The 14,723-nt window shown below is 27.3% G+C and overlaps 1 protein-coding gene across 2 annotated transcripts in view; it reads left to right on the forward strand.

Moving 5' to 3' along the window:
* Positions 1-14,509, forward strand: part of LOC111038820 (collagen alpha-1(I) chain-like) — a 67,638-nt gene extending 53,129 nt beyond the window's left edge. For both annotated transcript variants that reach the window (XM_022322061.1, XM_022322060.1), the window contains 15 exons: positions 746-802; positions 869-947; positions 1,032-1,112; positions 1,427-1,498; positions 1,787-1,875; positions 1,969-2,041; positions 2,623-2,719; positions 4,277-4,376; positions 4,579-4,651; positions 7,615-7,703; positions 10,112-10,175; positions 10,448-10,492; positions 12,246-12,352; positions 13,805-13,912; positions 14,123-14,509. In XM_022322061.1, coding sequence (XP_022177753.1) covers positions 746-802; positions 869-947; positions 1,032-1,112; positions 1,427-1,498; positions 1,787-1,875; positions 1,969-2,041; positions 2,623-2,719; positions 4,277-4,376; positions 4,579-4,651; positions 7,615-7,703; positions 10,112-10,175; positions 10,448-10,492; positions 12,246-12,352; positions 13,805-13,912; positions 14,123-14,494 — 1,506 coding nt within the window. In that variant the 3' untranslated portion in view covers positions 14,495-14,509. The remainder of the gene's footprint in view (positions 1-745; positions 803-868; positions 948-1,031; positions 1,113-1,426; positions 1,499-1,786; positions 1,876-1,968; positions 2,042-2,622; positions 2,720-4,276; positions 4,377-4,578; positions 4,652-7,614; positions 7,704-10,111; positions 10,176-10,447; positions 10,493-12,245; positions 12,353-13,804; positions 13,913-14,122) is intronic.
* The last annotated feature ends 214 nt before the right edge of the window (positions 14,510-14,723 follow it).

Below are 14,723 nucleotides of genomic sequence, written 5' to 3' on the forward strand. Positions count from 1 at the left end.
CATAAAATACGTAACGCGTATAGTTGTAATAAATTGTGAATAACCTATAACCTAAATATTAATTTAAACATTTAAAAAATTCATGCATTTCATTGATTTCAATCTGATTTGCATGTGTTATAATAAATTAATATACTTGAAATTATTTTAATTTTTTTATCATTTTTATTCAAGCAATTATCATCAACAACGCTCTTTAGTAAAGGTACCTTAAGTAAAGGTAATCACTGGCATCTAATAAATAATTAACTCTGCTTAGACAATTTAAGACGTGTAAATACATCGTAAATGTCCGATCAACTTTCAGCGTAATTCTGTTGACACTCTAATATATAAAGAACATTTTTCAAAATCCACTTCTAAGACAATTCATAACAATCTATCCTATACCTACATATGTCACTTACGATAATTGCAATAATAACCAAGAATTAAAAATATTGAAATATTATTAGATTCTTTCATTTTAGAATTAACGTTTCTTGGAAGCTATCATTTTACATCTTTATGACTTTCCAAATAAAGTTAGCTTTGAACAATCATCTTTATTCGTCGCCTTCTTTCCCACTATTTTTCCACACTTTTACGGCTTAGTTCTATTATTTGTCAAAATATTTATGACAAAGTTTGTTGATGGCTACTGTAAATGTATCAATTATCATACATTTTCAAGACTCCTTGCATGACCTAACAGTAGAAGAGAACATTTAACAAAAATATGTAGTATAAATGTGTGTATATCTAGGGCCCGGTCGGAGCATTAGGAAATCCAGGATTAAGAGGAGAACCAGGACCAGTTGGAGTATGTATTGATAAATAGTGATTTCAAAATAAAATAATTATTTTTCAATATTTAACTATTCCGTAGGTGCCAGGAGAAAAAGGTCCGATCGGAGAAATAGGGAGACAAGGAGCTAAAGGAGAAGAAGGGTCTATAGGAATTACAGGTGAAAACTTGAAAAATTAATTCTGCACTGCAAACAACCATACTTGTACTGTATATATGTTTATATTTTTTTTTGTGTACTTAGGACCACCTGGACCACCGGGAACACAAGGTATTCCAGGACTTATCGGACCAAAAGGCGAGCCCGGAGACGTTGGTGCCAAAGGTAATAAATTGGATACGTACACTATGTAGTATGTATAGTAAGCTGCAAATTGAATTTAATTATCTACAATAATACCAACTACCAATCAGTAATGATAAACAAAATCAATAGTCACCTCATATTATCTGTAGACGACAGTCTGTAAAAAGGTTCTATTATATCACTTTGATCTTTACTAGAATGTATATGTATTGCATACTAAATTAGTGTAATCGAATTTAATTTATATCGTTCGATCTACGCGCGGCGTGTGTAAATATACGGAAGAGCTTTAATTTTATTAATTAATTTTAATTCAAAGGCAATTGATATAGGTCCCGTCGGACAACCTGGAGCACCTGGTGAAATTGGCCCCAGAGGATTTAAAGGTGTTGATGGGCAGTATGGTGAGTACAAATAAAGTGGTAATTATTAAAACTATTAACATTTTTCATTTTATCAAACTATTCAAACTACAAAATATATTCCTAAGAACCTTTTAATATGATTCAGTTGCACCATATTTAATAGTACCTACCTACCTAATATAATATATGAAGTGGGGTATTGCAGAGAATTAAATCATAAGGAGAAAAAAAATTTGTTATTAAAAAATGCCGTCAGTTATCATTATTCTTATACGACATTTCTAGTAATTTATTTAATGTACTGAACTGTGTCGTGTCGGTGTATAGGTCCACCAGGAGCGGACGGGCCGACAGGCTCTAAAGGAGAGCCAGGTGTAATTGGACCACCCGGCCCACAAGGTCTCGATGGCAAACACGTATGTCTGCTTAGTTTAAATTTTATTAATTTTAAATACTCACATAGTATTGTACAATTTTGAACAATAAAACATAAATTTGAAATTACTTAGGGCGAGCGCGGGCCAATGGGCGCAAGAGGAGACGACGGAAAAATCGGATTGCAAGGACCAATAGGACTAAGAGGCTAGTGTTTTTGAACTTTTATAATGTGTATAATATAACCATCTAAGATTTAGATTAGTTTATCGCCAAATTATGATGTTTAGATCATATGTAATAACAACATTCATGTTAAAAATTTTGGAAATATTTAAGTAGAGATACTTCTTTACTATGTCTAAATAGTATTTTATACTGATTTAATTACCTATTTCAATGACTCTTGATGTTTTATTTCAGATGAACAACATAATATTAATATATTACCCAGTACCTACATATATATAAATATAACTTAATAAATTAAAACTACTGTGAAATTTCAAAGATTTTTTACACTGAACTTAAGTACTCTATTATTTAAACTTGACTGATATCTTATTGACGATAACTACTCAATAATTAATTCACTATTATAAATACCAATCATACATTGTTTCTGTCAACTTTTTGATAATAGATTGAAATAAGCAAGGTTATATTTCTATTTTTTTTTTTTGTTATGTAATTCAAATTCAAATACGATTTATATTCCCTCTATGTTGACTTTTTTTGTATAGCTCTGCATTTTAAACGATTTAATTTAATTTTAATATTATAAACAGGTAACATCGGGCCAGAAGGACCAAAAGGAAATGCAGGTGTTCCCGGGTTTCCCGGACCTCAAGGCGAACCCGGTATTCAAGGTCCAAAAGGTGATAGGTGAGAAGAATATGTACATATATATATATATATTTAATTATATTAGTGCAAATGATTCTACCTTTTTAGATTCTGAGTTGAGTGAGGAATGTATTGGTCGGGCGCATGTAAATTCCGCCCAAAATTAACTTCAGGTAAAATAAGGTACATGTAAATTCCGCCAAAAAAAAAATACAGGTAAAGAAACATACATGTAAATTCCGGCCGAAAAAATGTTTTACTGTTACTTAACATTTTGTTCAGCGATGTTCGTAGTGTCACCAAAGGTTTTCACAAAAGCTTTGCAAGTTTTGATCATGGCCATTTTGTTAATCCAGAAGCCAAAGGTCTATTTACTTTAGAAAATTTAAAATTGTCTCATACTAAAAGTATATTTCCACGTTCTGATTCGATAAATTGAGCCATTATAGCGTAGGTACTAGGTATAAGCGTATAAGACTGCAGGACGTGTACTGAACACAATTTATAATATTTCTATCTGAAATTTCCAATAATTATTAGATCCACAATATTGCAGTCAAAGCTGATAAGATATGACATGATTGAAGATTATCGTTTGAGATACGATTGTTCCGTGTTCGAACATTTTGTGACTTCCCAACACTATAAGTTATAACACGCGCCGCGTCGCGAAAAGTACGGTCGCGTCGTACAGTCACGGAACGCTTAGTTTAAAAATATTTATTTTTCCGGAAGGAACTATTTTTGTACCTGTATATTTTTCGGGCGAAATTTACATGTACCTTTTTTACTTGGATATTTTTCCGGGTAAAATTTACCATAGACCTTGTTTTTACCTGATCTTACCTTTCTTACATAATATGTGTTTTTTTTAAATAGTAATTTAGTTTTTTTCGTCAAGTTTTGGAGCAGAATATTTACTTTAATCTTTGACATTCGGGATAGTTTTAACTATACAATTTTATTTAGTTCGTTTACTGGAAGGAGAAGGATCAACAATCATAATCAAATGAATACATATTAATTTATAACAGTTAACAAAAAAAGAAGTCACAAATTCAAAATGAGAATTTTTTATGTAGCGCCAGCTTCAAAAAAATCTACTTATATTTACAGGGTGTCCCGTGAGGATATACCCATTAACATTAGAGAGGGACTCGCTGCCTATGCAAAAACCGGTTTTTTGTCGTTATAGATATAAACTAAAAAAAGGATAAAAAATCATGAAGTTAATAAAAATAAAATGTCGAAAAGTCAACATTTTCAAAAAAATAAACTCAACAAATTGGATTTCTTCCATTGTTTCAAAAATAAAAAATTATAATTTTTTTCACTTTTTTACCAAAAATTAAATTAAATTAAATTAAGAAATAAAATATATGTACTCCTTGTCTCTGTGAGCCTAATAAAAAAAAAACAGATTTATTTATACGTATTTACAACATACGTCAGTGTGGATTTACATTTACATGCAATATTTTTTGCAAAAATGAGTTCAACAAATCGAGTTTAGTAATAAAAAAATATTAGAACTAATATCTGTGAAATCCTAACTAATTTAAAATTGTGTGTTGTATAAATTACTTATTTGTGTAGTGGTCGAGACGGTGATGATGGAAAAATAGGTGCTCCGGGACCTCCAGGTGAAATTGGCCCACTCGGTAATCCAGGTATCGTGGGCCCTCCTGGACGAACTGTAAGCTACGTTTTATTGAAGTTAATTTAAATAATATACCTAGTAAATTTGTTAAATAATTAATGTTTTTAGAAAATTTTATCAGAAAAACTTTTGTAGGTACTTAAGAATAATTAATTATTTATTATAAATTATTATACTTTATTATGGCAAAGTAGTTTCTTTTTTTAAATATATTATTATGTCAATTGTGGAATTTCAGGGAAACGAAGGTCCATCAGGATCTCAAGGAAGTTCAGGATTACCTGGAGAGAAAGGCGATCAAGGTTTAATAGGTAAGCTTAAACCAATATCTTTAAATAAATACATTTAAATTTACTATTCAAATATGTATGAAATAAATATCTACCTTCTTTCATTTTTTATCATGGATACAACGGTTAAAAACAAATTGTTTGTATACGTTTTATAAGATTATTTTAAAATACTTCTCAAGTTTAATATTTTTGTCAATACTTTAAATTGTAAAATAGAAAAGACTTTAAAAAAAAAGTATTTTTTCATTTTATCACTCGAATGGTAATACGTCGAATGTCATTGGGTACTTGTACTCCGACAAACTAGCTTCTTCTATCGTTAAAAGTTATCGTTTTTTTTTTGCATTTAAAATAAACTTAAAAGAAAACATACAACCGTATTGTTTCAAACATCCACATTTAAACAATAGTAATATATTATAAATCAATAAAAGTCATGAAAGTTATTATTGTTAAATGACTCAAAATGTAAGCTACTGTTCTTCGACTGTTTTATATTATATAATATATTGTATATAATATATATATATAAGAATATTGTTTAAAACATTTTGTATAGTTATTAATTTAAATATGAACATACAGAAAATATATAGATACTAACTTTGTTACATGGCTAAACTCAGATTTAAAGTCAAAATTATTCATCACAAAAATATATTCATGACACAGAAACTAATTATTAGATATTTGAATGATTTTTGTCATGTTAGTGCAAGCCAGTAAATGTAATTGTATTTTTAGTTTTAAAGCCACAAACCATTTGTAAAAAAATTGACCTTGATTTAGTATAAATAGTCGGTTTGTTATTAATCGGTCACAATTTCATGGAAAACTATTTCCATGGAATATATTGATGCTTCAATCAAAATAGACACAAACAGTTTTTCAGTTGACAATACATACTGTAATAAAGTACCTACCAGAGTACCTAAAGTATATAAAAAAAACTCAATATGTTTGGGTAGTTAAAGTTTATTAACTATTTTTTTCAATATGTGACCTTATTTCATTAGAAAAATGTCAGCTTAAAAGTTAAGTGATATATACTGATGTAATACCGGTAGTAGCCACGGTGCCACACGTTTCCACTTTAAACCACTTGATACATTTCCTGAAACTTTGCAATCAATTTGACACTTTATCATTGACTTTCGCCTTAAGTCGTTTAACTTACGTAGATAATCTTTAACACTTCCTAACCAATTATTTACTTTAGCAAGTAAACAGTAATCAAAGCGACCATTTAGCCGCCGAGATGCCATAAGCATTAACGGGTAATCTATTTTTCATAGTAGATATCTACTAACAATAAAATATCGTGTTGTTATTTTACAATTTTCTTTGAAACTTTTGAATACTTTTATAAATATTAATTTATGATACAAACCTATGAAGGGGTTTAAAAATACCTGATTAAAAAACGAAAACTAAAATATTCTTGCTAAAAGTTTTGAATGAATAAACATAAAATTATATTTAAGTTCTTAGAAAAATCAATGATTAATCATCGTATAATATACTTGTAGGGAAAATACATAAATGAACCTATAATTTAATATATTTAAATACAACTTTTATTTCATGTATTACAAATTATAAGATTACCAGCCTGCCTATTAATTTATTTAATTTGTGTGTGTGATATTACGATATTTGAAGTTACATATGTAATTAATTATAAACCAAATTCAAAACCAATATAAATAATAACATTTTCATGTATTCAAAGTAATTGTTTTTATAATAAATAACGTAAATTTCATATTTTACATTTTGTATAGTAAATTGCTTATTGGATGGTTAAAAACATATTCTCTATAGACTAAATGACTTAACTAAACGTTATTATAGTATCGCTGCAAATCGTTTAACAAACATTAATTAAGGTAAAAATATAACTACCTATTTTGGTACTAATTTAGCATTCAAAGATCAAGAAAATTATGAAACTAAAATTTAAATATAGAGTTTTTGTTAGCCGTACCTATATCATATGTGTTGTTATATGTATGTAAATAAATATCTGTGAATCACTCACAATGACAACTGCTGCCAAGGATATCTATATCTATAAATAAATTTATTTTTAAATATTATGATTATGATATTATCATTACCTAAATGATTAAATAAAAAATAGGTACCTACATGATAATATGGATTTATGTGTATTTATTTTCTTTAATGTTTGTAAATACGATAAAACAACATATTTTATCATTAGACTAGACACCAAATAGGCTTAGGTTTGACAAGTTTTTGGGCTAATTCTCTGGGCGGTATACAGTAAGTTCGAAGGGCGTTGGTAATGGATAATTAATATTAATCATGACTTCGTGGTAAGTAATATGAATTGTTATCAGTTATTACCATTTTCCATTTTGATACATAAAATTACACCTTATAAAATATTAGAATAAATGTTTGATCAAAATATTCTTAGCTAAAACAAAATAAACTAATAATGTTTATAATAATTAATGCCCTATAATGCATGCATTTGAAAAGGAGTTTCTATTTTAAGCACCGAATAGTCTGAAAAAAAGAATTTCAAAAACTACAACAAAACTTAATAAAGTTAAAATTACTAAACATGGGAGGACAATAACTTATAGATCAGTTCGTGGATACCTAGAGCCTTAAGGTTATGTCTTATGTGTATCCAGAACAAATATTAAAAATTGTCCACACGTATAAAAACTTTTAAGTTTTAATATTTTAAATAATTTAATCTTGTTTGCCATTTTTTTTTTATTATTATTTTAACTGTTATAAATCATAGTATAAATCCTTTATGGTGCAATAGTTTTTTGAATTTAAAATGATATATTATAATCTTTCTTATACATAATATTATTAAGATGGATGAAACAATGAACGACGAACACAGTAAACTTATATTATAATTACCAATATACTTTTTAACTACTAAAATAAAACAATGAATCAATTTTTATTTTTATGTTTTAATTTTTCAGGTGGTGTAGGTTTACCAGGACCTGTTGGAGTATCAGGTAGTCCGGGTGCACAGGGACCTCAAGGACCAATAGGTTCTCCTGGTTTAGCGGTAAGCATATTTAATTATTATTTTGGTTTTATTGAAGAAAATCATAATTTTTTAGTAATATCAAACTAAATTTATTTTTAATAATATCATAATGGATTAGATTATTAAACAATTTTAAGCAAATATTATTTTTACGAAAAATACTTACGTATGATGCAATTACATATTTGAAATGCATCTAACGCATATTTTTTTTATACCCATTTGAACTTTAAAGAAAACTTACAACAAATGATTTAAAAAACATGCACGAGTAAGCAAGTTCGTTTTTCTTTTGTAAAATAATCCATTTTAATAACACAAAGACTTTACTCTATCATAACACGTAATATAGACCGCAGACGTCTATATTATTATTTTACCCCTTCGAGTTTAAAGAATAGAGATAATATTATTGGAAGATTTTTTTAATATATTTAATAATATAGTATGAATAGAGAAGAACTTGTAAAGGTTAGGTTACACAAAAATACTCTATAAAATATAATTATTAACAATTCAGTTTGAAGAAAATCAAACAAAACGATAAGAAAAAACGAGAATTTTTATGGAAAACCGATTTTGGTTTTTGATGTAGCTCTAAAAAAAAATACATTAGACACATGAAATTTTCAATAAATGTTATATTCGCATTTTCTATAAACAATAACATTTTAAAAATGTTTTGTTTACGCGTTTTAAACTATTTTATAGGCATATGAAATATTCGATTATTATTTGTTTTTTTCCAAGCTTATGTCGGTAAAAAATGCGAAGGGAACTAAAAAACTTTAAAATTTACTAAAAAATTTAATCTAAGGTTCTTCGTAAGTTGTTGTGAGTGAAAATTTAAAAAAAAGTTGAGAGCAAATCCATAATAATTATTTATGAGGGACTGAATTTAGATTTTGACAACATATGTAAAAATTATGAACATTTGGAAATTATTTTAAGTTAGAAATTCATAAAAAATGTTCCTTTTATATCTTCGATTTAAAAATGTAATACGAGATTCGTCATAGGTTTGTCTACCTTTATCAAAAAGAAATTTCTATCTGAAAGTCAAATTAAATTTTTATGAGCGTTTGAAGTTGATATTTGTACAACATTAGTCACTCGATTTCTCATGTAGAATCGTTGTAATTCAAAAGCGAACTGTAGAAACTTGAAATTTACATAAATTGTTTCTTATCAATTTAAACTTAACAACATTTTCAAAATATTTTGGCTCGTTTTGAGTTGTTTACGGAAGTTTCCAATTTTCATGTTTTTAAATTTTTTTTCTAAAAATGTCAATAAAATTGTATTGATGGAGTCAAAAAGTATGAAAATTTAATACATGGCTCCTGATGTACTGTTACAATATCAGTTGAAAAGTATTTAAAATACTTAAGCACGAATTCAGTGCCGTAGCCAGGGGGGAGGCTGAAGGAGCTGCAGCCCCCCCCCCCCCGAAAAAAAATCCTGGCTACGCCACTGCACGAATTTGTTTTATAAGCATTTCAAGTTCAAATTTTTGACAAAATTGATCATATTAAAAATTTACAATTATATTGTAGTTAAAATATTTACAAAATGTTGAACTTTTAAAGCTAAACATCAAAAATTTAAAACAAAATTTTCACTAGTAGTTAATTCTGTAACTAAAAAATCTAAAAAGTTTATAGACGCAGTTTTTTTAATAGTTAATTTTATGTTCAAATTTGGACTAAATTATATATTACAAAGTAACCAAGAATAATGATTTGAGTTGTTTTGTTGTAATTTAAAAATTTTATTCGTGGGTCTACTTGAAACTTGTAGAGTATATTATTATAATTTGTACACACAATGACTTTTCAATTGTAATTTTTTTGGAAAAAATGAACCTACTATAGTACTAATGTTTAATAGTAAAAAAAAACTGTAATCACAATACCATCATCAAATATAGAAAATTTCAAATTACAAAGTAATGTTATAGGCTGACAGACCATCTTTGATCAGAATCGTTTTTCGTATACAATGATTTTATATCATTGAATTAAAATTTAACATCATTCATTACAGTGATCCACTTTTAACATATTGTAGAGCAGAGCAACATCCACTTACTCATTTTTTTTCGACGCTTTTAAAAACTACTAGAAATTTCAAATGTTGACCTCCAGAATGCAATAACTAAATTCACTTTCTCACCAGAAAAGATGCTGAAGTAAATAAATGTTAAAAAGCAATATTTCAAATACTTGTCGTGTACACAACACACCAAAAAAAAAAAAAAACACGCATCATTGTAAAATCAATACAATCCATCGCTTCACTCAGAATTTATAATAGTAGGTAACATGTAGAAACAATAATGACTAATAGTTATTGTATAATTTTAATGTCTTATCAAAAATTATTAGAATTATTAAAATAATATTTTAATTTCATTGAACATACAGGGTGAAGTTGGTTTACCAGGAAGACCAGGAAAAGACGGAGAACCTGGAAAAATTGGTGAAATTGGTAAACTGGACTTTTGTATTAAAATTAAACATTTTTCTTTCAAAAAAAAAATTCGATTAGATATTGACAATTTATACTCCATTAAATTTGAATTAAATTAACACTGTAATTTGTCAACTATTTCTCATATTATGATATTCTATACATTTTCATATTTATGATTTTTTATAAACACTATAATCACAAAAAAATATTGGTGATTTATTAACAAACATACAACAATATTCAAATAATATAAAATACGTATCTATAATTCATTATATTGTCAACAGGGCCTTCGGGAGAAAAGGGAGAACGTGGAAAACGGGGACCAAAAGGTAATAAAATTTATAATATTATTATTACATGTCTACTATTGATATTACCACTGTTAATAATATATAAAATTACCTATTTAATAAATATTGTATTCTTTTACATCAAATATCAATTATATTCAATTACATATTCATTTTGCAAATAATAAGCAAAATTATATACAATAATTATTATAATGTAACACACCTCAAACACTTAAAGAAGCCAATGTTTAAGTAAAAAGTTTTACTGTTTTAGAAATCAATAACTTCACTCTAAACAACATAAGGTTAAAAAAGTCACAATCAATAAAGATACTTGCGATAGAATTTTACAAAATCAATTTAAATTTTAAATTCTAATGATTTTTACATTTTCTGACCTTTAAAGGTTGAGATTTAAGTATATTATGTATTAGAAGCGACAAATTGATTAATTGATACCCTACAGTTAATAATTTATTATATAGATTTTATTTTTCTATAAAAAAAAAAAACAAATTATTATTATTTTACTGAGTACCTATAACTGAAATGTATCACATTGAGGGTTAAAACTACTAAAATTTTAAATATTTAGAAAACAATTTTAAGACTCGTAATTACTTTTTTAGGTATTATTTATATGATACATAACTAAAAAAGTAATTGATACATTTTCTATGTTAAAGTTACACAATAAATACGGCGACAATAAATTAATTTATCTGGACTTTACTTTCATATAAAAAAATGTGTGCGATTATTGGACGCAACGCATTTGATTTCTATACATTGTTTGCACGGTTCGCATAAATCAAAAAATATTTTCACTGCACAATTTATTACGTAAATTATTTATCTGATGTATATTTGATAACATCTGACCATAATATTGTGTACATACATATTGTGAGTCCTAGACATACTGACCTACTCTATTCCATTTGTAAACACGAATATTTTATCTGTCAAATAATGATATTTATTATATAAATAGGAGTAATATTATGTATCAGCCATTTTGACAGGGCCTAAAATTGCCTTTATTAATTAGTATCAATATTCAGCACAGTTCTGTGTGTTACCTATTTGAAATTTAATTTATTGGAAAATATAATAGAGTGTGTTTATAAAATTGAATGATATTTTGATATTTGACTAGTGTAGTGTAATCATTCCAGGACAATTATTTCAATTAGTTATATGATGCAAATAATTAAATATGATTTTAAAAATGTCATTCGTAGAATATTGATTTTTTGTTATGAAATTACAGTATATTATGTAACTGATTATCTTAAAATATTGGTTGACTTCAATAGTTTTGGAATCTATCTAGGTATCCTGATGTAACCTTAAATAAATTAACATTTCATCATTCAAAATATTTTTATTTCCTGTATCTTTCTTAAAAATATTAAAATCACCAATTTGAAAGACACTAAACATAACATAGTTATCAAAATAAGTTTTCATTTTTATCTAATCGTGTTAAAACGTCGATTTATCAAATAACCATTTTAAGAATAAAATGTAATCGTAATGTTGCGTATTTCCGCATGAATGAAACGTTGTCATTTAAACTAGTTCTTCGCCGTAACATTGGCACTAAAACTTTCATTGTGTTTAAATGGTTTTTTGAGTGTGTTTTTTACTTATGTTTATATATTATATATACAGTATACTCAACCTTCGAAAAATGGCACTCCACTACCTTGAGGCAACGATTGCTGTAGTTTTTACTATAGTAACATAAAAACAAAATGTCATATTTACGTAACTATTATTTTAGGTCATCCTGGAGAAATAGGTCCAATGGGTATCAAAGGCCACGAAGGCGAGAAAGGTGACAAGTGTGAACGAGGAGATCGAGGATTTGAAGGTCAAAAAGGAGAAATGGTAACATATAAACCACTATTTGATAAAGTTTCTTAAAATTATCAATGAAAACATCAGTCAAAGTATCATATTTTATAATATAAAAGTATCTTTTTTTAGCTCCCTTCTCACTATTCATTTTTATTCTGCAAATATAGATATTTGCATACTTATAATTTTCCTTTTCCAATATTCAATAGCTATCAACAAAATAAATACAGCATCATCCATATATTTAAGATAACAACGGTAAAAATTGAATTTTAGAAAATAGGAAAGAGAAGTCTAACATGATATAAAACTTTAACATTTATCTAATTAAAGCCTACTGGTATTTTTTAATAATCATTTCCGGGAGAAATTCTCAAGAGTAACTCATTTAATGGGAAAACAACCACTTCTTTAACAAAAATAGTGTTTTTAAACGATCATTTGATTAAATATAATAACTACAACTTTGGTAAAAGTTAAAAGTACAAATACTGAAATGTTTTATGACTTAATTGTAATATATGAGTCAACATTCATAGTAAATTTTTTTATAAAAAATATAAATTTATTTTTAAATATTATTTAAAGTATTATGTATGACCGAGAATACAAAATATATTCAGGTATTGATACCTGATAAACCAATAAATGGCCAATAAATATATTCAAGATACTCGTATTTCATTTCACTTAAGGTAAATACGGGTTTTTTATAATTATTGTTTTTGTTGTCTTATATTAATTAAGATTTTGTATCAGTGATAGTACGTCTTAATGAGAACGTGAATTATAAAATGTAGTATTCCATCTTAATGTGAATACTGAATACGTTAAATGATATAGACTCTAATTTAGATGTTTTTAATTGTAGTACAATACAACAAAATTAAAATGCCATCATGTAAAAATAAGATTTACGATATTATTATTATTATTATTATTATTATTATTATTATTATTATTATTATTATTATTATTATTATTACCATTCGTGAGCATGAACGTCTTAAGACCTATTCAATGTAAACGATATTACAACCAAACAAAAGAAAATGTTAGAAAATTGTTTTTCTTTGTGGTAAAAAAAAACAAGTATTTACAATACGGTTTTTGTGCTAAATGAGAGTCATTTGTCAAACGGAAGTGAGGATTAACAACAACAAAAAATGTTCGTTAAGATAAATGAGTTTATGTATAGTATTTACTATCTAGAAACATAGAAGCCTTGGATATTTGATTAAAATAATTAAAACATTGAAAAATACCTTACATGAACTGGTAGATACCTCAAAGATCAACAAAGCATTTAATAGATTGGTTTATTCACACATCTTATTTGGAAATTTATATTTAATTACTTATACATTTGTTTATCACTGGTGAATTCTTGTTTTTTTTACTTTTTCTAGTAATTAAATAGTAGCTAAAAATGAATAAGTTTTTTGTATAAAGTTTACAATATAACAAATTATTATTTCTAAGGGCCCCATTGGATTAATAGGAACTAAAGGCAATGATGGTCCGGTTGGAATTCCAGGTGTTGAAGGTTTGCCAGGTCCCAAAGGAATCGAAGGAGTAGCTGGAAACAAGGTTTGTTGGAATAAAATGTTTTATTCACTTTCTAGAAATAAAAATGAGAACAAAGTTAGTTTTCAATATATATATCGAGGAAGTAACATCGTAATTCCTATTAAAATCTAAAAAACTTCTTCTCCACTATTTAAGTAAATACAATTACAGTAGTTTTCAGAAGTTCCTTTATCGTACAGTGAAAAATATTCGATTTTTATTTCCGTACAGGGCGAACAAGGATCTCCAGGACCTCCGGGTCCTCCGGGACCACCTGGTGAATTACCACTATTACCACCTGAATTGGCGGGATTTCAGCAAAACGCTTTGGCCCGTTGGAGACGGGAATTCAATGACATCAATACCGAAGACAGTGCAAAAACAAAAACGAGTAGTTCGGGGCCGAGTGACAATAACGATGGCCCTAAATACATAGACATTGTTAGTTCAATTTACAGTATGAGACAAGACTTGGAACGAATAAGAAAGCCCGTCGGAACCCGTGAAAACCCCGTCATGACGTGCAAAGATTTGTTTTACGGGCATCCACAGTTTAAAGATGGTAATAATTATAAATATATTCATACGATAAACGTTAATTAGTTTACGGTATCTTATCACACGAACTTACACAGAACCGAAATTGTATAAATAATGATCAAGCAATTACAATTATTAACAGTGTATACGCTTTTAGACTTTAGCGAAACACACAAGAACACAAGAACAGTTATGATTACTTATGTAACCAAAACCTATTAATTATTGTTATTAATATACTTAAGTAGTTGACACAATACCTCCGTAAAAAGTTATAGTCGTGCTTAAAACG

The sequence above is a fragment of the Myzus persicae genome, unplaced genomic scaffold, assembly GCF_001856785.1.
Source record: "Myzus persicae strain clone G006 unplaced genomic scaffold, MPER_G0061.0, whole genome shotgun sequence".
In the NCBI taxonomy this organism is placed as follows: domain Eukaryota; kingdom Metazoa; phylum Arthropoda; class Insecta; order Hemiptera; family Aphididae; genus Myzus; species Myzus persicae.